The 21671-nt window shown below is 39.6% G+C and overlaps 6 protein-coding genes across 8 annotated transcripts; 3 read left to right on the top strand and 3 right to left on the bottom strand.

The window, feature by feature from the left end:
• The first annotated feature begins 1298 nt into the window (after positions 1-1298).
• Positions 1299-6362, top strand: LOC124346110 (GTP 3',8-cyclase, mitochondrial-like). Of its 2 annotated transcripts, none has more exons than XM_046798355.1 (12): positions 1299-1566; positions 1662-1785; positions 1855-2022; positions 2088-2314; positions 2383-2607; positions 2681-2826; positions 2886-2971; positions 3034-3081; positions 3168-4349; positions 4425-4612; positions 5575-5819; positions 5911-6362. In XM_046798355.1, exons 1-9 carry the CDS (start codon positions 1456-1458, stop codon positions 3896-3898), a joined length of 1866 nt encoding a protein of 621 aa, XP_046654311.1. In that variant the 5' UTR covers positions 1299-1455; the 3' UTR covers positions 3899-4349; positions 4425-4612; positions 5575-5819; positions 5911-6362. The 2 variants fall into 2 exon arrangements, with proteins under 2 accessions (XP_046654311.1, XP_046654310.1); XM_046798354.1 differs by having other exon boundaries at positions 3144-4349.
• Positions 3895-5655, bottom strand: LOC124348646 (retinol dehydrogenase 13-like). Its single transcript, XM_046798885.1, has 7 exons — positions 5248-5655; positions 4906-5180; positions 4760-4851; positions 4645-4698; positions 4418-4586; positions 4139-4346; positions 3895-4075 (listed from the first exon to the last, which is right to left on the bottom strand). Exons 1-7 carry the CDS (start codon positions 5316-5318, stop codon positions 3979-3981), a joined length of 966 nt encoding a protein of 321 aa, XP_046654841.1. The 5' UTR covers positions 5319-5655; the 3' UTR covers positions 3895-3978.
• LOC124345580 (protein suppressor of forked-like) lies at positions 6296-9335 on the bottom strand. The gene is made up of 10 exons (XM_046798315.1): positions 8836-9335; positions 8677-8774; positions 8348-8612; positions 7966-8280; positions 7718-7909; positions 7245-7658; positions 7094-7182; positions 6840-7030; positions 6642-6776; positions 6296-6575 (listed from the first exon to the last, which is right to left on the bottom strand). The coding sequence occupies exons 1-10, from the start codon at positions 9052-9054 to the stop codon at positions 6355-6357; spliced, it is 2139 nt and encodes a 712-aa protein (XP_046654271.1). The 5' UTR covers positions 9055-9335; the 3' UTR covers positions 6296-6354.
• Positions 9336-9404: 69 nt separating this feature from the next.
• LOC124346000 lies at positions 9405-12168 on the bottom strand. Of its 2 annotated transcripts, XM_046798347.1 has the most exons (5): positions 11127-12168; positions 10623-11030; positions 9917-10428; positions 9579-9650; positions 9405-9495 (listed from the first exon to the last, which is right to left on the bottom strand). In XM_046798347.1, exons 1-4 carry the CDS (start codon positions 12067-12069, stop codon positions 9627-9629), a joined length of 1887 nt encoding a protein of 628 aa, XP_046654303.1. In that variant the 5' UTR covers positions 12070-12168; the 3' UTR covers positions 9405-9495; positions 9579-9626. The 2 variants fall into 2 exon arrangements, with proteins under 2 accessions (XP_046654303.1, XP_046654302.1); XM_046798346.1 differs by lacking the exons at positions 9405-9495; positions 9579-9650 and having other exon boundaries at positions 9683-10428.
• On the top strand, positions 10754-14903 carry LOC124348074. The gene is made up of 3 exons (XM_046798499.1): positions 10754-10787; positions 12946-13010; positions 13093-14903. The coding sequence occupies exon 3, from the start codon at positions 13338-13340 to the stop codon at positions 14793-14795; it is 1458 nt and encodes a 485-aa protein (XP_046654455.1). The 5' UTR covers positions 10754-10787; positions 12946-13010; positions 13093-13337; the 3' UTR covers positions 14796-14903.
• Positions 14904-15086: 183 nt separating this feature from the next.
• Positions 15087-21534, top strand: LOC124344258 (phosphatidylinositol 4-phosphate 3-kinase C2 domain-containing subunit alpha-like). The gene is made up of 13 exons (XM_046797777.1): positions 15087-16409; positions 16500-17010; positions 17080-17748; positions 17819-18096; positions 18161-18606; positions 18671-18984; positions 19050-19126; positions 19188-19322; positions 19401-19763; positions 19825-20142; positions 20223-20661; positions 20726-21000; positions 21082-21534. The coding sequence occupies exons 1-13, from the start codon at positions 15276-15278 to the stop codon at positions 21208-21210; spliced, it is 5088 nt and encodes a 1695-aa protein (XP_046653733.1). The 5' UTR covers positions 15087-15275; the 3' UTR covers positions 21211-21534.
• The last annotated feature ends 137 nt before the right edge of the window (positions 21535-21671 follow it).

The following is a 21671-nucleotide window of genomic DNA, read 5'->3' as shown; positions in this document are numbered from 1 at the left end:
AGAACGTCATACCGAGGCGTGACTGGAACTTTTCTCAGGTGAAAGCCACCCATTCGGCCGTTCCGTCTTCATCGTTGCTGGGTAGGCTGTGTGTCATTTACTGCAGGAACATGAAACTTTTCACGTTGGATCGTGTAATCTATTTTTGTGTAGAATACTCGGCCTGCGGTCGAGAGAGACTTTAGCGGCTGCCGTTGTGGCGGCAGCGGTGGCCAGCACCGCCCGGCAAGGGCTGACAGTATCGCTGACGGCCTAGCTGGCTGGAATCAGCGACATAGCCATCAATGGCTAGTCGGTTGTCTCGGGGTGGCTATAGCATCCGGAGAGAGCTGGGGATAGAGTAGGGTGGTGTCATATCGCACTCCCGAAATTGTATGGATATTCAAGTTCATTTTCATTTTTCAAGTTCATTTTCATTTTTCAAATTCGTTTTCATTTTTCGAAATCATTTTAGTTTTTCAAATTCATTTTAGTTTTTCGAAATCATTTTCATTTTTCAAAATCATTTTCAATTTATGAAATCGTTTTCAAAAGATTTTCAATTTTTGAATATATTTTCAGCTTGATTTCAATATTCAAATCGATTATCAATTTGTTTTCACATCAAATATGGTAATCGATTATTGAACATTTTTTTTGGAAAAAGTGTTCATTCCGCACCCCATACCCTCCCCCCCCCCCAAAAAAAAAAAAATAAATAATAAAAAAAAAATGTGAACCCACAAAGCCACAACATCCGAATTCCGCGACTATCCGCAAATCCTCCAAGTCAAATTATGGTGATTAATCAACAAGTTAACTGTATATGGTACCTCATCCGTATGTCTGCGTTATGTTGTATTGAGTTACTCCTCCCCTAAAACAGAATTTAAAAACTGTAAATTTCCGAATTAAATTCTATTGATTAAAAACAGATATCAAGACATTCAAAGCAGGTCTGTCCTCTCGCTCAGCAAGGGATCGAATTGTAAATGAATGGTGCTGGAATGGTGGCTAGACGAATAAGATTTTCTACTTCGCTGACTCATATTAGAAATATATATGTTATTTCTTAGAAAATTCTATACTTGGAAAAAAAAAAACAGCAAAACAATATTTATCAACAAACCCGCTGGCTGCTGCAAAACTCTCGAGAATACTATTACCGAGGGTATTTCTGTATCTGACACTTAAATTTTCTTTCTTTATTGTAAATTTGTAAAAGCGGTAAAAGCAGAAATAATTTCAAAATATAATTTTTCTTTTCAAATAAATTCAAATAATTTAAACAATTTAAATGCAACGCAGCATTGACCATAACAACAATCAGCTGGGCAGGACCAGGACATAAGCACGTGTACTAAAACCTTATCAATTTGCGTATCTTTCTTATCAAACGTTGCGTAATAAGATTCTTAATTGAGACATTGATTATTGAATTGTTGTCGCGTGATTAATAATTTATACGTTTAATACATGCTCAACAAAATGAATGTATGTCTTGGTGCTACAAAAAGACTTTTAGCTAGGCAATATGCCAGGACTTGTGCCACTGTGGCGAATATTGCTAAGCCTGTGATCCCTTCAGTAAGTTCTAAATATCTAGCAAACAACTTCTTCAATCTATAAAAAAAAGTAGTAGTAAAACACTAATGAATGGAAATTATATCTTAAAATTACAGACAGTCAGAAAATCTATGTTTGAAAATCAAAAGATTCTACCCTTTTCCTCTTTCTTGACTGATACACATGGTAGACAGCACAATTATTTGAGGATTTCTTTAACAGAGCGCTGCAACCTACGATGTAAGTGAAATAAACAAATTTGTGAGTAGGCTAAACTCTTAAGCATTGACTTTCCCACATTATTTCCAGGTCAGTATTGCATGCCAGCTGGAGGTGTTGACTTAACAACAAAGGACAAACTACTAACAACAAGTGAAATCATTAAAATTGCTTCTGCTTTTGTAGAAGAAGGAGTAGATAAAATTAGGTTGACTGGTGGGGAGCCTTCCATCCGTCCTGATATTGTTGAGCTTGTTGGTATATGTTATATAAGACTTCTAGTTCTTGTAAGTCTTATAACTTAATTAATTTCTAAATTTAAGGTGCCTTGAAAAAACTTGATGGCTTGAAAACTTTAGCTATGACTACCAATGGATTGCTTTTATCCAGAAAGTTACCTGCTTTGAAAGCAGCTGGCTTAAATATGCTCAATGTTAGCCTAGATACTCTCATTCCAGCCAAATTTGAGTTTATTACTCGCAGAAAAGGATTTGAAAAAGTTCTTCAAGGCATTGATGTCTCTTTGGAATTGGGATACAATCCACTCAAAGTGATATAACTAACTTATAATTATGTGATTAATATTCTAATTGACTCTGCATTATTTATTTTATTTAGCTTAACTGTGTTGTGATGCGTGGTTTGAACGAAGATGAATTGCATAGCTTTGTTGAACTTACCCGTGATAAAGACATTGATGTTCGGTTTATCGAATATATGCCATTTGAAGGAAACAAATGGAATGGTAAAAAAATGGTTCCTTATCACGAAATGTTGGAAATTATTAGACGAAAATACAGCGACTTGATGCGTTTGGAAGATGCAGCTAATGACACATCCAAAGTAGGTTATACTATTCTCTAGGTCCTACAGTTCAATAATAATATTATGAAAAAATTCATTGTATCTGCTGTAGGCCTATCAGGTGCCGGGATATCGCGGGAAAATCGGCTTCATCACGTCCATGTCAGAACACTTTTGTGGCTCGTGTAATCGCTTGAGACTAACTGCTGATGGAAATCTGAAAGTGTGTCTCTTCGGGAACGCCGAAACCTCGTTGAGGTACATCGCTAGTAAAATGTGTTCTGTGCGACATTAGTTATGTACCTTACCTCTTAAAGAGACTTACTGAGAGATGGGGCTTCAAACGAAGAATTGATTGCCGTTGTCGGCCAAGCTGTTGGACGGAAGAAAAAGCAGCACGCCGGTATTTTTCGTGTGTTTTAATGTATAATTTGAAAAATCCCTATACCGAATTTTTCATTTTAGGAATGTCAAATTTGCCTTCGATGAAAAATCGTCCCATGATTTTGATCGGTGGGTGAGAATCATCTTTCCTAGGTAGTTGGCACTCTTTATGGACACAAGTTTACATTTAGGTGATCCCAATGGTCTATTGACAGGGGGTTCCATAGCTACGAGTTCCGTCCGTTTTTACTGCACCACTAAAGAAGACAACCAGAACAACCAGAACAACCATGACAATTACCTAGATGATCCGTGGACGAAGTTCAGAGATACTAATGCTTCACTCCTTCAAGTATCTTCTATGTTTCATGCCCCAGCTCCACATGAAAATGAACCAGTTCAAGAACCATCAAAAACTGCGACCTCAAATGTCAACAGTGAACAGGTTCAGTTGACTCATGTTGATCATCAAGGGCAGGCTCGAATGGTAGACGTAAGTGACAAGGCATGGACCATTCGACGAGCTAGAGCTCAAGCTACTGTTTGGATTGGACCTGAAGCTTTCCATCTAGTAGCTGAAAATCAAATAAAAAAAGGTGATGTTCTTAAAGTTGCCGAAATAGCAGGTATCAGCGGCGGAAAGTTGACTTCGCAGTTGATTCCGCTGTGTCACCCTATCGCTCTTCATCAACTTCGCGTCCACTTATCCCTTGACTCAATCAATCACTGCGTTAAAGTAGAAAGTGAAGCAGTGACACGAGGTCCAACGGGTGTTGAAATGGAAGCTCTAACAGCTGCATCAGTCGCTTGCTTAACAATAATTGATATGGTTAAAGCGGTGACTAGAGAAGCTGAAATTCGTAATCTTCAATTGGTTAGTAAATCGGGAGGAACTCGTGGTGACTTTAATCGTACAAAAAATGACAATGTACCATTCCGTTGTTAAGTTTAAAATGATCTATTTTGTTTAAACGAATTGGAAAATGCAAATTTAAAGACAGTTGACTTGCAATTTTTAATTTTCTTCTAATTTAGACGTGTCCATCGTAAACTAGTAAGGAAGAGTTTTCGAGCTACGTCATCATCCAGAGCATGGGGTGCAACCTCAGCTTCTGCACAATTACTAATATTCCAGTTCCAAATTAGACAAAAGCTGTGATGTTAACACACAATGATTTGAAGTCACCTGAAATATTTCCCAGTTATTTTTTCAAGTGAGGGATCAAGTGCAGCGTATAGAGTTGTCTGCGCTCCTCTTGGGGGCGTTCGAATAAAAGGCCAGGAAAGTGGTTTAAGAATGATGCTTGCAAACCAACTGTTGACAAAACCCATGTGACGAGAAATATTTGTATTCACAATTCCTGGGTGTAAGGCGTTTACGGTCACACCAGTTCCTGGTAATTTTAAATAGATCAAATTATTTTTTAAAATAATTTTTTAGTTTGAAATTAATTTATAATTTTACCTTCCAGGCGTTTTGCTAGTTCGCGCGTGAACAGAACATTGGCTAACTTGCTCTGTTCGTAAGCTGCTGCAGGATCGTACTTTTTTTCCGAATTGAGGTCATCAAAATCTATTTTTCCCCTTAAATGGGCCACGCTTGAAACGTTAATGACTCGACTGGGTGCGGATTGCTATTAATACAGCACTTTTAAAATAGGTATAAGATCATTTTTAAATATCAATTCTTACTTTAAGTTTATCAAGCAACAGATGGGTAAGAAGAAAATGACCAAAATGGTTAACCTGTCAAAATTTATTATTGTATTGAGATATTGGAGCTCAATTTTATTGTATCGTATATTACCCCTATTTGCATTTCGATACCTTCAGCAGTTAAACTACGAGGACAACGCATTACCCCGGCATTGTTAATAAGGATATGCAACTTTGATTCCTCTAGAAAATAGTTAAGTACATTTGCCACAAAAGGGAATCATTTAAGAAAAATACCAGAATTAAATCTTGAAGCAAACTGTCTGATTGATTCCTGTGATGCTAGGTCACATTTTCGGCAATAGATGAATTTGTTCCCACTTTCAAGGACAAATTCTTTTCTAATTTCTTCACACTTCTTGATATCACGAGAGGCCATATATACTTTTGCTCCTCTTTTAGCTAGATCTTTAGCTGTTTCCTTTCCAATTCCATCAGTAGCCCCAGTAATAATCACTGTTTTTCCATCTAATTTTTCTTTACCTTCATATCTAGTTCCACTGAAATATTCTCTAAAACAACATGAATACTTTAGGTCTAGCAGCAAGATTTGCTGAAATTTATACAATTTTTTTTTACTTGACCAGTATGATCCCGCCACCAAATGCTCCAACAGCAGAGAACCATAAATAAGGCGCAGGAATCTTCATGTTTATATTAAAATTCTAACCTCTTAGATTTCGATAGAAAATTGAGAATGTAAAAATTTGAAGCAACTGTTTACATTTATTTCGGCTGCTCGCGATGGTTGCCCATGGCAACCTCAACCATGACCATGATTTCAAACAGATTCACGATTGTTCACGAATTAAATTATATTTCGTCCGAACCAGTTCAAATTTAGAATATAAAACTGAAGCTGGTTGAGAAATCATTTTTTAATGAATGTATTTTAAGAAATTTAAGGACAGCAAAAGTTGCAATGAGGCAGTTTTAGTTGCAATTTTTATCCGTATGGTGACACTATAGGTCATCATTCGCATCATAACAGTTTTGAAAATGGAACTTGCAGAAGGATGTGTGTTACAATATCCCTTAGAAAAATGTCCGGCTAATTATATAAATTTAGTCGGTAGCAGAGTCGAAGTTTTAACAATTAATCATGTCAAGTTTGTTGGACAAATCTACTCAATGGATCCAATAAGTGGAAGGTTAGTAGAAACCACAAAGTTCAAGACAACAATGCACTGATGCACACATGAAGCCATAGTTTAACATTTCTTTTGAATCTTTCATATTTAGTCTTTTTATGATGGTCGATCGTTGCAACCAAGAAGAAAGAAGCATAAAATTAGTTATTGGAAATTCAATTAAGTATCTCAAGATTGTAAAATTAACATCAACCAACACCAGAACCCTTACGCAAGAGAACAATGGGATGCAAGGACCTGGAGCTAGTTCTCAACATACTGAAGACTGGAAGCCACTGAAAGATGCTCTGAAAAAATGGTTTCATGAAAGCCGTATTCCAGTGAATGAAAATAATTATGGTTGTTTACTAGTGCTAAATGAAATAGTAGTAGGCCCCCCTTACAGACCAGAAAATTGTTCTGGTACTAATGAAGTCATGTTGTGGCGAGTTCAAAAATTACTAGAAAACTTTTATCAGAAATGATTTGATTATGGATGGTGTAAACAATTATGTGTGTATTTGTGTTTTGAATATTGATCAAGTAAATTCTTTCATCACTTGACTCGCTTCTGTTGTCGTTTCCTGTAAATATCATTTGGTGGCGGTCCACCAGGCTGAGATCCACTAATGGCGATCGGCTCCTCATCTTCAGACTCTTCACCCATCCCTCTCTTTTTTGGTGGACGATCGACACCCGTATCTTTCGGAAGCCAATGAACACTTCGAGCCATGTCAAATAGTTTAGAATTTTCTGCTGTATTTGCAAGAAGAGAACCTGAAATACACCAATAAATGTTAATGTTTAAAAATATAATACGGCCAAGGGAAATCAGAGTATTACTTGTTTCGCTTATATTCAAATGTTTAATAAGCTCCATTACTGGATCGACTACAACAAAAGGACCGTGGAAACAATGCGGAGGCGGTAACATTCCGCACAGTTGAGAGGCTGCAGGTGGAAGCGGAAATCCTCCTCCTGTCAAAACGCATCAAAGAATCCGTTAAGTTGTCATCTAGAAATACTTTGTAGAAATTTTACCAGGCGCAATGTGTTCTCCGGGGGTCCATTGAATCTTCGGCTTGAACGGAACCATCTGAGAAAAATCGGGCTTGTACATGGTAACATCAGCCGCTTCTGTGCTTTGTTTTCTACTTTCTTCCTCTCTAGCAAGGAGGTTTTTAGCATTTTGACTACTACTCAGCTCTGCTACTTCGTAGTATCCCAAAGCCCTTTTAAGAGAATGATTAAAAACAAATATTAGAAAATAGTATAAAGTAACATAAGAAACTCACCTTAAATCCGCGGCTGAGCAAGGGAAAAGGGTTCCAAATCTATACCGATCAATGAGAAGTGCTGTTTCTTTACCTTCAAGTTCCTTAAGCTAAAATAAATAACACAATTCAAATGAATCCAAAAATACCCAACACTGAATGAAAAAAATACCTTGTCGAGGACGGCGTTCCGTCTTTTTTCTACTTTGATTACACTTGAAAGATCACCAATAGAAGATTCAAATTCGAGGAAGCGGTTCCAAATTTCAAGCGAATTTTCAGAAGTGAGGGAACCTGATGAAAGAATCCTTTCAAAGAGAACTCTAGTGTTGTTATCTTCATTTAGTTGGGTTAAGAATTCCACATAAGCAAGCAGATAATCAGGTTGATGCTTGAAACGCTTGAGGCCTAGATCAAATATTTTAAAGGCGATATTTTTGTCCTTGGTGCAATAATATTCCATTAAGGCAGCAGCTACGAAAACATGGCTAGAGCAGCGGGGATCCTGGCGAGATCTCTTGAACACGAGTCGAGCCGATTTAATACCTTCTGCTCTCCTTGCAAATCGCATATATTGAATATAGCCCTGCGAATTTTTTAAATATAAGGGGTTTGTATGTACAATGTACAAAATGATAAAATTACCAAAGTTGGGTCGATGTCATGCTGCTCCAAATATTTTGTATAGATTTGATGAGCTTTGTCGTACTTAATTCGTCCCTCTTCGTAATCCGCATAAGCGAAATAAAGCAAACTATTATGTGACATGGGCCCATTAATTGATCGTTCGTAAATATTTGAGACTTCTTCAGCTAAGTTCTTGGCAGCCGTAACATCCTAAAAAAGAATCTTTAAATTTAAGAATATTGACAGAAATTGGTACTTTAACTTACCCCTTTATCTGAAAGAGTTTTAGTGCTAATCTGTAGAAAAAGGGCAGCTTCATACCAAACATGAGGATGATGTCCCAGACATAGGAGACATTGTTCGAAAGCGAACATTGTTCTCTTAGTGAGTAGTGACTGGTCTTCCGTGCGGAGGGGATTCGATTTCTCCCAAGCCAGATACTTCTTCCACAGTTCCACCTGTTTGTTTTGTTCCGGATGATTGGATGGAGGAGTCGAAGGCATAGCCTTGTTAAGACCGCGAGTGCAGGCTTCTAGTTCTTTGGCAACTCTTCTAGCATTCATGTAATCACGGCTGCGCTCCTAAATAATTGAAAATAAGTGTTTAAAAAGTGTTAGGGTAGGTTTTAAAAAATAAAATAAACTATACCTGTTGCATCTTTTCAGCAATCATGGGGTTAATAGCCAATTCATAAGCAATGTAATCCTTCCATAGTTGTTCAATGTTAAGCATTGGAGTGATTACACCCCTTTGATACACTTTCCTCACAGCTGTGATCCTTTGATTTTCAGCATAAGATCCAACAGCTTCAACATTGCGGAGGAAGTGAATATAGTCATTCCAAATACTGTATGACTGAATATCCATTCCAACTTTGTCCAGTGTAAAATCGTAGCATTGAGCAATTTTTTCTCTGTGAACATTGGTATGATTAAAGAAAACAATATTTAGTGTTTGTATATTCAAGCTTGTTGTACCTGTAGTTGGGCAGAGCACTTTTGGTTTCTTTCACATAGTTAACATACAATTTCCACAGTTCAATGTTTAAAACCTTGACCAAGCATCGTTGAAACAGCTAAAAATAGGGAGGAGCAAGATTGAATGACTTCCTTACAATGTGATAAATTAATTCCTACCTTTTCGACTTTATCATAGTTTCTTGCTCGCATTTCTTGTTCAATGTACATTTTCCAATAACGACCTGATGTCGGAAACTGGGCCACCAAGCGTTCAAAGTAAGTTCGAGCATCATCAATCTTGCGTATTTGGGCTTCACGCAAAATTTGACCCCAAGCTTCCAAATCAAATGGATTCGATTCTATAGCCTTCTCGGCTCTTGCTAATTTATCAGCCATTTGTTTATTTTAATGCCAGTAACCAGAAATTTGTTTATAAATTGATGAACCACGTTTCTACAATTCCATTCAAAATCGCAAACAAGTCACACTTGACAACTTACTGCTTTTGAAATAACATCGTCTGCATCAAGCATCAAGCCTGCAATAGAGCCTACCGGTAAGCTCCAGAGATGGCGTTGCGGTTGATTTGTCCCAAAATTCGAATGAAGAGAACTGCTTCAGAAATAAGAAATTAGTCAGTGTTCACGTGAGAGAACTTGCAAAAATTAATATAGCAGGGTCAGGGCAGGGTGAGATTTGGTAAACAAAAGGTTGGCAGAAATCATTCATTCGGATCATTCATTGAACTAGGACAGGGTCTCACTTCATGTGAAGTTACGTGAGCATACCTGTCCTTGACATTATACTTCCTCGAAAATGGCACCCATCTCTGTAGGTAAAATTCAGCTTTATTTATTTTTTGTTAGAATTGTACTACTCAAATCAACATGATTGCAACGTGACCAATTCTTACAGGTTAATGAACCCTGATGATGATATAATAATGTAAGTTTTGTTATCTGCCACAATTAATGTTGTAATAGGGAAATACTTAATCCAACGTTAGCAGAAATTTCAACAAATATTACAGGTGTGAAAATCATTGTATTTAAACAAACATTTATCAAGAAATGAACATATGTTTGTGTGTTTTTTTTTTGGGGGGGGGGTATATTATTTAAACCAAGGAAAGTTTGGCACAACCTCGTCAGCGTTGACCAAGTTTGTATTTGGTAACGGTTAGCTAAAACAAACTATGTAACTCTGTAACTTGTGAATTCGTTAAAGAGTCATTTTCCTGTTTGAGAATTTGGTTCCATAAAACGACAGTATTTATCGACAAACAATTCGATTGTTTTAATTGTCGGGTTTGTGACCACGATTGATCGAATACGACCACATCGCACAGGAGGGAATCAGCTTCGTCGATAGCGCTGTTAAATTTAAGAGTCAATTTAAAATTTTTTCCGGCCACAATCTGCGATTCAGCTTTGATAATCCTAATCAATCTAACTGGTCCTGAGTTATTATTTGCAGATATGGCGGTTGTAGCGAAATCGGCGATCTCCTTTATGTAGGCGTCGTCCACGTCGATAGTAGAAAATCCGCCAGTGATTCTAGCAGGAGTGTTCTCATTGACTGTTGGTTGTATTTCAATTGGCAGCATTCCGAAAAATCCAAAGCCGGGACTAGGATGTTTACGAAGGATTTCGCCAACTTCATCACCACTCATGAAAACTCGATCAATGGCGTAAACGGTTCCCAAATCTTTTTCCAAAAGAATGGCTACCTGTTGGATTTCTGTCTCGTTTACCACCTGTGTTAAAGGATCTAGAAAGAAGAAGTCAAAATAAGCAGTGATTCAGTTTTTTTCTGTAAAATCATCCTAAAACAAATTTAAATTGAATTTAGGAAGATTTTCAGCGTCAAGAATTTTTTTTTAGAGAAGTTCAAATCAATCTAATAAATATGATATTATTTCATTTTTAATGTTGAATCATTTTTTATTTAAATAGTCAACTTACAGACTGCTGGATCACAGGCGGCTTGGCATTCTTCTTCTGTTTCAAAAAGATTTTTCGTCTTGAAACAGCCACCGTATACGTAGTTCTCACATCTGCCGGAATTTGGTTGGAACGTCCATGACGGAATGTATGCTTCACATTCAGATCCATCACTGTCTATTGGAGGTAGGTTGCATAATTCATTTGCGCTCTTTCTTGAGAATATAACCTCGTTAGAGTCGGCCATGACGAGCTTGTCCAATTTCCCTAAATCGTCCGACGAAACATCCTCGCGAACAAAATGGCGAATCAGTACCGACCGGCGAAAATCGGCGTCCATTACGAGAGGATCGCCAGCGTCTTGCGGCATTTGCATCATGAAAGCCATCGATGTGGGTGCAAATAACGTGTAGCCCAATTTTCTTCCATCTATTTTTTCCCGTTCCGTCAAATAGGATAAATAGTTAGTATTTAATATTAAATTCACTTAATTCTAAATGCAACTATGAACATTTTCGTAATTACCAGAACTGGTGAGAGGAAACTCTTTTATCAAGGTTTCACGAGACGCATTTAGATAACCAGCTAGTCTCGACAAGTCTTCCCGTCCGTCAATAGCTCGCAGTATTTCAGTTACTATGTCAGTCTCGGCTTCGATCGGTGCCAAACAATTGGACTCCTTCAGTTCAAGTGTTTGAGTCCACGATTGATGAAAAACGAGTACATTGCAAATAAGATTACTTCCTACGGCTCCATCGGCAGCACTACCCAGCTCCAGAGTTAGTTTGTAATTCTTACCGGCTACAACCTGCGATTCTGCTTTTACAACTGTGATCAATGCTAATGGCCCCGAATTACTGCTTTCTGATATTCTAGTTGTAGCAAAATCAGCCATTTCTTTGACTGAAGCGTCGTCGGTGTCGATCGGCAAGAAGCCACCGATCATAATCGCCGGAGTGTCAGGAACAGTTTCGATTTGTGCTTTTTGACAGTTTACAGAAGCTCCGAGTTCACGAGTTTCGGTCCAAGAATGAATTACTTTAATTGGTAAACAGTTTGACTTGCTCAGTTTCCGTGTTTGCGTCCATGGCTGATGGAAAACAATCACTTCGCAAAGGGTTTCTTCGGTCTCGCTAGCCCCGTCAACGACGCTACTGAGCTCTAGGATCAATTTATAATTCCTTCCGGCCACTACTTGGGATTCAGCTTTGACTATTTTGATTAGTGATAAAGGCCCAGAATTGCTACTTTCCGATATGGCGCTTGTAGCAAATTCGGCTACTTCCTTGACGTTGGGATCGTCCACGTCGATCGGTGAGAATCCACCTACGATCTTTCTTGGGCGACCTGGAACTCGGCCTGGAATATGGCGTTTAGTAAGTGAAACCGAAACAGCGCTCTCAATAAGGGTTAATGTTAAGATAACCAACAGGAAGAGAGTCGCTTTTGAAGTCGGTGAATAAGACATGTCGTCTTAATGCCTATTATGTTATAAACGATAGCAAGTAGCACTTCAAATGGTGAGAGATCCGACGATGCTACCACAATATTGAACACTGCGGGCCTCTTTTATGCCGACCACGCTCTTCCTTCAGAGCCGCTAGCTGTAAAAACTAGATCAAAACTCATTTGGAAGTCCTTGGTCTAGATTTTCATTAGCAGTCCATGGTAACATAGGAATTTGAATGACGAAAGGGTTTCAGCGATTTTTTCCATTCGTAACGATGTCTGTTTACCAATTTTTGGGAACGAAGACATTATTTTATCTGCTGTCAATTGATAACCGTTAAGACGTCATTTTTATTTCACAAGAAACGTTTCTTGCGAAATAAAATGACCTATTTTTCCCCCATGAACAAGATTAGAATAAATAATAAAATAAAAGTACGTGTCGTCAAATGTAAATAAAACACATGTGTGAAGTATCTGTTACAAAATTTAGATTAGGAGGCTAAGGCTTTCCGAAAAACCAAGTGAAAACATTCGTTCTTTATTTACAAGAATAAATGTAATCGAAAGGTTCAAAGCGTATGGTATTAAAGTAAAGTATCAAGTGGTATTGAAAAAAAAATGAATTTAGGCTTGTTTGACAAAGGATTGGTGTTTTAAAATGCTGTGTTTTATGATTTGCGGATCGAAAAACTAAGCTTAATTTACTTACCTGAACTATCGATTTGTTATTCTTACTGCTTTAGTTTCCTTACGATTTACAACATTTTGTGGTGAAAAAATGTTAATATTTGATTGGTAATAGTTATTAGGCCTACATAATAGTTTCTAGCGCATTTTAGAGTTTCCGTTCATTTCCGGTGAATAACATTTCTTTTTTAAAATTTTATTTCAGAATTGCTACAGTGATAACTCAGGCCTGCCAATCACTCAATCAGTCCAGTCTTAACAGTCACAGAAGTAAGGTTGAGCTTAATTTTAATCTTAATGTGTGTGTGACAACTTGACACACACAGCTGAAAAATGTTTATGTTCACGACGGATAGAAAAAGATTCACAGTGGTCGTCAGCGTGTTCTTTTGGTTCACCATTGGATCATATTTCTATTCTTTCCGTGTTGGCGATCTTTTGTGTGGACGAAATGCGATCAGCGCCCAACCATTTTGTTTTGCTGCAACAACGGGAGGATTCTTTTTCGGAACTGGTTTGGTCATCGGAACTGCCTGGCACTTCACGCCCATCTCGCTGCGTTCTTTCCTAGAATGCTGCTTATCTCTTGTGGGGACCATGCCAAGTGGATTTACCGCTTACGTTTTTGTGAAAGCCTTAGCCTACACAGAAATAATTCAATCCCTGTGTCACATTAGAGAACTGACGATTATTCCGCTGACAGCAGTCGATTGTTTGCAGAACGAAACGATTTATTCGGCACAGCTCATACGTAACAGTTCCGTTTTTCAACAACATCATATGAATCAGGTGAACACAGGTGTTGTCGATATCGCAGCCAAGTTCAACAACGTCAATGGAACTCAACATCAATTTCGTGAGGCGATTGAAATTGGATTCAAGTGGCTGCAGAGCAAAGGATTTAGCTGTCAGCAAAGCTTTTCCAAACCTTTTGAAATATGTTTGAACGCTACAAAAGCAGCCAAAAAAGATTGTCTCTTTAAAGGAGCGGACGCCCTTTGCGATATCGTAGACATCTCGGAAGAAATTTGTTTAAGGTTGATGACATTAAGCAGAGGACCTTGCCAAAATCTGGGACAGGAGAAGATCACTGAAATGTTAATGAGTCTTCGGGAGCGTCTGGGCAGTTTGGCGAGTGGAGCTATTCGAATGCGCGTGGGCATATTATTTGAACTCCATGCCACCTCTAATGTCGAGAATAAGTTAAACGGGACTTGGACTTCTATTTTGAGAAGCCTTCGTAATACTTCCGAATTTATTCGTAAGATTTACGACATAACTATCGACTACGTTCTCAAGTTAACGGCTGCCGCGGGACTCTTATTTTGGCCATTTGGCTACCTTTGCTTTTACCTTTGGGGTCCACTCTCATTCGATAATTTCTACATAACACAAACTGAACAAAAAGAGATTCAAGGATCGGAAGAAATGAAGGAAAAACAAGGGGAAGACTTGCAAGTGGTTCCCGTGTGGTTGCCAACCCCCAAAGAAACAGTGAAAATGCTTTGGAATTTAATCTTTGCCACAGATCAGCTAATCATTCTTGCCATTCTTCTTGTTGACTTTTACTATACCAATTGGGTAAACGATCTTCACGCTAGATGGACGGAGCTCTTTCACAACTTCCAACATAATTTGTTTGTGAATATTCAACAGCCGAGTCAAACTACAGGAGTTGGATTCATCGGAGACACGATCGCCCAACAGTTAGAAAAACTTCAAGAAGCGATCGGTTTTTGTCGTTTAATATCCTGCATTCGTCCACCACCTCCTATTGCCTACTCTTACAACGTGTTCTTCATAGCGCTGGGTCAGAGGGCTTTGTACATTTTTGCGCAACCCCAATTGCGTTTCCTTCCTTCCTTCATTTGTGCAAGATTTTATCGGAGAAGACATAATTTGCGAATGTCCTACATCAAAGCAAAAATCATGCTTAGATCTGCTGCCGAAGAACATCACCCTGCTCGAAACAATCTCGCGCCACGTTTCAAACGAATGCTTTACAGTGGTGTTTTCAGATTACGGGATTACATTCGTAAAAAACCTGATGTTTGAATATTTTTTTATGAATAAGGTGTTCCATTTTCATTGGCAATAATATTTTTTGTATAAAATTATCACGACAAATGAACTAAATTATGCAATACAACGGATGTTTTTGTTTGCACAAAATCGTTTTTATTTCAATGCAAACGTATGATCATGTAGTATTAGTAGAAGTATATTAATAATACATACGTTTTATTAGTACAATTAAGTTCCAATTAATTTAGAGGAAACAAGAAAACTGCTATATTTCTATTTGTTCCCGGAAGTTTTTATTTTATTAGGTCCACCGCACTAGTCCGAGGCACTGCGGCTATTTTTATTCCACTTGACAGTTAAAGTGAAGTAGATTTTCAAGTGTCTTAGAAATAGACAGACAACCTATCCTGCAGTATTTTTTTAAAGTTTGTCTATGTAGTCTGACACTGACCTATGGATCGAGTGGATTGGCATGGGATTTTAACCTAACATTTTATTTTGTTGTCAAACATGGATAACTGTCAGAAACTTCAAATCGATGAGGCTGAACGTCGATTTCAACTAGATTTGGAGAAAGCCAAAGCTTTGTCATTGGAAACAGCAGCTTTGGACCGATTTAAACAAGAAAAGCTTAAAGAGTCGGCGGCAGTTGCTCATCCCCCCAGTCGAGAGCCCAGCCCTATTTATGCTACAGTTAGAGCAAAAAGTGTCAGCTCTTCCCCATTTCCTTTACCTGAATCGTCAACATCACCAAAGATTCAGATCAAACCCAGACCAAGACCAGGTGGCATCAATTCTCAGAGTGTGGGTCTTGTACCTCCTCCTGTCCCCAAAAGGCAACTGTCACAATCCCCAAATTCAAATGATCTGATTAATTTGATGTCACCAATTAGGGTCAGGCCCTCAGATCTCGAAGACTCATTCCTTTTTGAAGAATTGGACTTGGCCTTTCCGAACATGAATTTATCATCAAACAGGTCCAGCCGTCATGCAGTCCTCTTTCCAAATCATTTGTCTGTTCAAAATGTGCCTCAACACCTTTCGCAACCAATCCCAACAAGTTCTTTACCCTCACCAGTTGTACTCTCGAAACCCAAGCTCAACAGCAGCAAGAAAGGTCCCATCTCCTTTGATGAAAGCATGTTTAATCGAAATCTGATCGATCTTGCTGTCGAATCTACTCATCCTCGCTACAGTATCCTTCGTGCTTTTGACCCTCTGCTCAGTCCGAATCCTGTTCCCGAGCAGGCCGTAACCCCAGTTGCTTGTAGCTCCACTTCAACAGAAAAGAATAAGACGGACGAATTTCTTTTCGATCAAGACTACGACCCGTTCGATTATTTTCTCGGCTTGAGCCAAAGAGCCTTCGTAGGTTCATCCACGGTCCCAGCCAGCAGCATTCCCGAAACGATCTACGAAGTTATAACAAAAGAGCAATCGCCCGCAAAACCAGCCACGTCATCAAACAAAAGGCAATCTATTGTACCACCAGCTCAGAAAAGCAAGGACACATCATTGAAGGTGGTAGTGAACGAAGTTGATTCCGGTGCCGGAGACCTGGGACTCGTCACATTCGTTAATTTGGTCCGCCAAGTTCGCTCTCGTTTTCGCTATGATGAAGCCGAAACCAACACAGGTTACGTGGTAAGGATATACCTATATAATAATTATACCTTATACCTTTCATAATAACTAACCCATCATTATTATTAAATTTTTTTATCCATTTACTAGACTAGTCCGATACTGGAGTCAAGTTGCACCGAGTCCATATCAGTGAAATTGGCAGTGCATTTCTCTATGGACCACCCCGTCATCAATTTCACATGTGATATTAGCAGCCGAGTAGATCACGTTATAAGCCACGTCGTTTGTGAGTTGGGTGCCACCAGTCAGCTCAAGTCGGAAGAATATGCGCTCAAGGTCTGGGGCATGGCCGAATTTTTATTGCCCAATTCGTGCCTTTGCGACTATGAGTACGTCCACCACTGTATCAAGCTGGAAAAGGATGTCTTGTTGTGTCTACTTCATATAAACGAAGTGCCCAGGCCTTTGCTTAGGACTGCAGAAGATGACATCAAAGATATCGAAATCAAAGTTGACGATTTGTTGTCTAGAGAGCCGGGAGATGCACTCACTCACGCGTCGGTCTCCGTTCTCATCGACATCATTCACGGAGAAATTGATCGACTCTTGGTAAACTCTAGCCACATACAACCCAAAGGTCTGCTGCAGTCCGTCAAAGGTAAAAATGATTTACTATTTATTCCAATTTTTTTCGAAATAATAATTTTGTTTTTCTTTCCATTTACAGCTCTATGCTCGATGTTGGGCTGTATTGAAACAACAGACTTAACGATGGCCTTAGATAACATTGTATTCACTTGTAATAACTCCACAAGAGGCTCGAATCGAGCAGAAATCGTCGGTGAAGACGGCCCTTATTCCATGGTAGTTCTTCCTGGTCAAAATCGTTTGCGAACTAATTGCGTAGAACTGGTTACTGCAATTCGCAAACTAATCAATGCCTACACTTGCGCTTTCCGCGTCAACTTTGCCCTGCCACTCGCGCCCGGCTGTGTCAAAGTTTACGAGTCCTCTGGCGTTTTAGACTGTGTCGGCTTCCGTGTAGGCGCTCTTCACCGACTCGAACCTTCTTGGAATTTTGACACGTATGAAGTGCGGATCGATCTGCTGCACGGAGTTACATCGGTGGGCCGTAGTCAGGTGGTGTTTGGCACTGCAAGTTCCAGGTCAGCCGCCTTCTTCCCGAACCGAATCGTCTTTGATGAAGTGATCAGCTTCAGTAGCGTGGCCATTTGTACTCTGCCGCGTGAATCACGCCTTGTTCTTACTGTCTACGGTCGAAGGAAAGTGGCGGAAGGGGATCCAGGAAATGGGTCGGAAGCTGAACACGTCGAACTTGGATGGACAGCCCAGAATTTTTTTACTTACGGCGATCCAAATTGGACCCTCGTTCAAGGTGCGACTGCTTTTAGTTTAAATTAATTTATCTAGTTTCTAATTTTCTACTGATGTTATATTTACTCTAGGTAGTCGACTGCTTCCTTTATGGCCGCCAGCTTCTGACAAGCGTTCAGGATATGTACCCACGGCCGGGCGCCATCCTCGTGGTCATTCGACTCCTTTGCTCAGTATTGAAATGCCTGATTTGGATGACGCTGATATTCATTTCCCCCTTGTTGAACCCACCGTTATTCCAAGTGGTGAGCTGCGTGATTTCAGCGCCTTGGATGACAACACGCAACGTTCGCTAATGGATATCATCCAAAGTGGATCCTTTGCCAAGATGGATCTCTATCAACGCGAGGTATTGTCATACACGCGTCCGCATTATGTGTATCGATTATTCATAAAATTCCTTTGGCATTTAGCTTTTGTGGGAGAAGCGTCATTACTTGACGGATGAACCTGCCGCATTGACCAAAGTACTTCAGGTGGCCCAGTCATGGGATTGGGCAAGTCTGTCTGACCTTTATAGTTTGCTGCAGCGGTGGAAAGCTCTTTCTCCACTGGAAGCGTTTCAATTACTTCTGCCTTGTTTTCCTGATATTGAAGTCCGTCGCTGCGCAGTTGAATGGCTTCGACCGATCTTATCTGACGAACTGGTCGATTATTTACCACAATTGGTGGAGGCTCTGAAGTTGGAACCATTTGACCATTCACCTCTGATGGCATTTCTCCTTGAAAGATCGTTAAGCTCACCACAAGTAGCTCATTCGCTATACTGGCTCCTCGTCCAACAGCTTCCAGGACCCAGTCCACAGAATTCCGATTTTGCTGAAGCTTATTTTGAAGGGGCTGATCCACGCTATTCCGGGTAATTCAGCAGTCCATTTTCTTCAGTGACGCTTATTTCATTTTCTTTTTTTATCAATAATCAGTCGTTTACAGTTGCTGCTGCGTTCTGTTCTTGCCACTTGCGGAGCGGCCTTACGTCACCGATTCCTCAGTGAGCAGATGCTTGTTCAGCAGCTTGATTCTTGCGCCGATCTGGTGAAATCCACAAAAGAATCACAGCGGCTCAACACGCTTCTTCGTGAATTGGAGCCAATTCATTCCTCACTTGGGAATAACTCGACCTCACTACCTATTGGGCCCAGTCTCCAGGTGAATGGACTAGAAGTTCGTCTGTGTTCTTATTTCCCATCCAACACGCTTCCTCTTAAATTAGCTTTCCATTCGGCTGAACCTGAAGGTAATTTAATTTTTAACTGTTGTGAATTGAATATATGATTTATTTGTTGCGTGTTTTGTTTGCAGTGAATGAGAATTCTCTCGTTAGCGCCATGTATAAAGTAGGGGATGATTTACGGCAAGATATGCTCACGCTCCAGATGGTATGTTTGTTATTGCCCAAAGTTTTCCCACCTAGGCTACATTTGATTGTTTTTCTTTCAGGTGCGTATTATGGACAAATTGTGGCGGAAACATGGACTTGATCTGAAGATGGTCACCTTTAGTTGTGTGCCCACTGGGCCTAGGCGAGGGTTTGTCGAGCTCGTTACAGGTGCCGAGACTTTGAGACGGATTCAGGTATACCTTCCAGAGCAATATTGAATTTGTCTTTACTTTAATTCTACAATGAATGTTCTGTTTTTTATTTTTTTTTAGATTGAACACGGATTAACGGGCTCTTTTAAGGATCGACCGATTGCTGACTGGTTGGCTAAGCACAATCCGTCGCCACTCGAGTACGAAAGAGCAGTGCACAATTTTACGGCTTCGTGTGCCGGTTATAGCGTGGCGACTTATGTCTTTGGTGTTTGCGATCGACATAACGATAATATTATGGTCAAATCCACCGGCCACCTCTTCCATATTGATTTTGGCAAATTTCTTGGTGACGCACAAATGTTTGGTAATTTTAAACGGGATCGGACACCATTCGTTTTGACTTCCGACATGGCTTACGTCATCAACGGCGGGGACAAACCAAATCAGAAATTCCAACACTTTGTCGATCTATGTTGCCAAGTATGAAATTGAAATGTTTTCTTAATCTGAATCTGGTTCTTAACAGCCTTATGTTTTACAGGCTTTCAATATTGTCCGACAGCACAGCAATTCTCTGCTTCATTTGCTGGCGTTAATGGCCACTTCGAATATTCCTGGCGTCAATGCCGATGCCATTAGTTACGTCCAGAAAGCTTTGCTCCCCGAAAAATCAAAGGCGGAAGCAGCGGCCGTTTTCGCGCGCATGATTGAGGATTCTCTTCGCTCTTGGTTCACTCAATTCAATTTCTTTTTACACAATTTAGCTCAGCTGCGTTTCCATGGAGACCATAACGACGATCGACTCCTATCGTTTGTTCCGAAAACTTACACTCTCGCTACCGACGGCCGAATAATCGAGGTAATAGACAGCGAATGGATTCTAAGGATTAATCAAAATTTTTAAATTTCAATTTCAATGGTTTTTTTTTTTTAAATCAGGCTCGAGTAGTTGGCTTTCAAAAACGCTATGATCCCGAAAAGTATTACGTCTTCATCGTGAGCCTCCAGCGTGAGAAACAGGCGGAGAAAATTTATCTATTCCGTAGCCACAGAGAGTTTTCGGAGCTCCATCAAAAACTCTGCCTCCGCTTTCCGCTCGTTTCCAATCGTATTTTGAGCCTATCGAAAGGCGTTTACTTGGGCCGTAGTTCAGTCAAAGCTGTGGCTGAGAAAAGACGTACCGAACTGGACCAATTTCTCACGAGCTTGTTCCAGTTGGCACCCGAAATCTGCCATTGCGAACTGATCTACACTTTTTTCCATCCGCTGCTGCGCGATCAAGATGAAGAGGCCAATGTTTATGTCACCAAGTGGCGCAATAAGTCTTCATCCAGTCAACATATCCGTAATGTCACCAATGCCAACGGTCACGTTCAAGGTTCGGTGTTATTACTAAGCTCATAATTATTCGTTTGGTTTCCCATTAATTATCCCCTCTACAGGCGAGTTGAAAATATCGATCCAATATACTCGGGGCGAGTTGCATGTCATGATCCAACATGGTCGCGATTTAATTGCCGGGGGAAGCTCGGCAACTTCTGTCAACAATACAGCGACCGAGTTGCCGTCACCTTACGTGAAAACGTACCTGTTACCAGACATGCACAAAATCACCAAGCGTAAAACACGCGTTATTCGTCGCAATATTCATCCTACCTTTATGGAAATGTTGGTTTACCGCATGTCGCTTGAAAATGTCCAGAAACGCCTACTGCAGGTAATTTTAAAAAATAATAATAATAAAACAAAAAAAGTCAACCAGATATTCGACTGTTATGTACGTGTTTGCTCCCATAAGGTATCTGCTTGGAGTTACGACCGTGTCCAAGAAAACCAGTTCCTCGGTGCGGTCAACATCCCACTCGAGTCGCTCAGCCTCACAGAAGAGCACGTGGCCTGGTACCCGTTGGGTCATCTTCATATGTAACAGATAAGAAAAAAAGAACAAAAATCAAATTTACTAATTATATCACTCTTTGACGACCTGATGAGTCGACTACTCTTCGCTTATCCCTAAATTTACCCCTTCTTGTTTTTCATTTAATTCACGGAAAAAAAGAAAATTCATTCGAGTCATCATCTTCAAAACATATAAGTAACGTAAAGACAAAAAAAAAATGCTTTTAACACTAATTTTCAACTTTAGTTATTTTAAAGAGAACGCGATGAAATCTGCATGCTTTAGAACCAAAATGTCCCAACATCATTCTTTCTTTCAATGAATTTAAATAAACAAATGTGTAAAGTTGTATTTCTTTTTCTCATATAATCCTGGTGGTTGTTCGAATTTAAACCATCACTTCCAACGGAATCCCAATAAAAACAAAAAAAACATTGTTATCAATTTAAAAGAAAAAAGAAAAGAAGGACTTTCTGTGTAGTTGTTTA

Source organism: Daphnia pulicaria, chromosome 1, assembly GCF_021234035.1.
Source record: "Daphnia pulicaria isolate SC F1-1A chromosome 1, SC_F0-13Bv2, whole genome shotgun sequence".
NCBI lineage: Eukaryota > Metazoa > Arthropoda > Branchiopoda > Diplostraca > Daphniidae > Daphnia > Daphnia pulicaria.
Note: the sequence above shows the minus strand (reverse complement) of the source record. Positions and strands in the feature narration are given on the sequence as shown.

What these genes read in the sequence shown, in the direction of transcription:
- LOC124346000 (XM_046798346.1), bottom strand. Translation starts at nt 12,069, where the DNA reads ATGTCTTATTCACCGACTTCAAAAGCGACTCTCTTCCTGTTGGTTATC. An exon ending in GTTTCCTCTCACCAGTTCTG is followed by an intron (nt 11,031 to 11,126) that starts GTAATTACGAAA and finishes GGGAAAAAATAG; the next exon opens with ATGGAAGAAAATTGGGCTAC. An exon ending in CGCCTGTGATCCAGCAGTCT is followed by an intron (nt 10,429 to 10,622) that starts GTAAGTTGACTA and finishes TCTTCTTTCTAG; the next exon opens with ATCCTTTAACACAGGTGGTA.
- LOC124348646 (XM_046798885.1), bottom strand. Translation starts at nt 5,318, where the DNA reads ATGAAGATTCCTGCGCCTTATTTATGGTTCTCTGCTGTTGGAGCATTT. An exon ending in GGCGGGATCATACTGGTCAA is followed by an intron (nt 5,181 to 5,247) that starts GTAAAAAAAAAT and finishes ATGTTGTTTTAG; the next exon opens with AGAATATTTCAGTGGAACTA. An exon ending in ACTAGCAAAACGCCTGGAAG is followed by an intron (nt 4,347 to 4,417) that starts GTAAAATTATAA and finishes TAAAATTACCAG; the next exon opens with GAACTGGTGTGACCGTAAAC.
- LOC124346110 (XM_046798354.1), top strand. Translation starts at nt 1,456, where the DNA reads ATGCTCAACAAAATGAATGTATGTCTTGGTGCTACAAAAAGACTTTTA. An exon ending in AGAGCGCTGCAACCTACGAT is followed by an intron (nt 1,786 to 1,854) that starts GTAAGTGAAATA and finishes CATTATTTCCAG; the next exon opens with GTCAGTATTGCATGCCAGCT. An exon ending in TGATATTGTTGAGCTTGTTG is followed by an intron (nt 2,023 to 2,087) that starts GTATATGTTATA and finishes TCTAAATTTAAG; the next exon opens with GTGCCTTGAAAAAACTTGAT.
- LOC124344258 (XM_046797777.1), top strand. Translation starts at nt 15,276, where the DNA reads ATGGATAACTGTCAGAAACTTCAAATCGATGAGGCTGAACGTCGATTT. An exon ending in TTGTCGATCTATGTTGCCAA is followed by an intron (nt 19,764 to 19,824) that starts GTATGAAATTGA and finishes TATGTTTTACAG; the next exon opens with GCTTTCAATATTGTCCGACA. An exon ending in CCGACGGCCGAATAATCGAG is followed by an intron (nt 20,143 to 20,222) that starts GTAATAGACAGC and finishes TTTTTAAATCAG; the next exon opens with GCTCGAGTAGTTGGCTTTCA.
- LOC124345580 (XM_046798315.1), bottom strand. Translation starts at nt 9,054, where the DNA reads ATGGCTGATAAATTAGCAAGAGCCGAGAAGGCTATAGAATCGAATCCA. An exon ending in AGTGCTCTGCCCAACTACAG is followed by an intron (nt 8,613 to 8,676) that starts GTACAACAAGCT and finishes CAATGTTCACAG; the next exon opens with AGAAAAAATTGCTCAATGCT. An exon ending in CGGAGAACACATTGCGCCTG is followed by an intron (nt 6,777 to 6,839) that starts GTAAAATTTCTA and finishes GCGTTTTGACAG; the next exon opens with GAGGAGGATTTCCGCTTCCA.
- LOC124348074 (XM_046798499.1), top strand. Translation starts at nt 13,338, where the DNA reads ATGCCAAGTGGATTTACCGCTTACGTTTTTGTGAAAGCCTTAGCCTAC.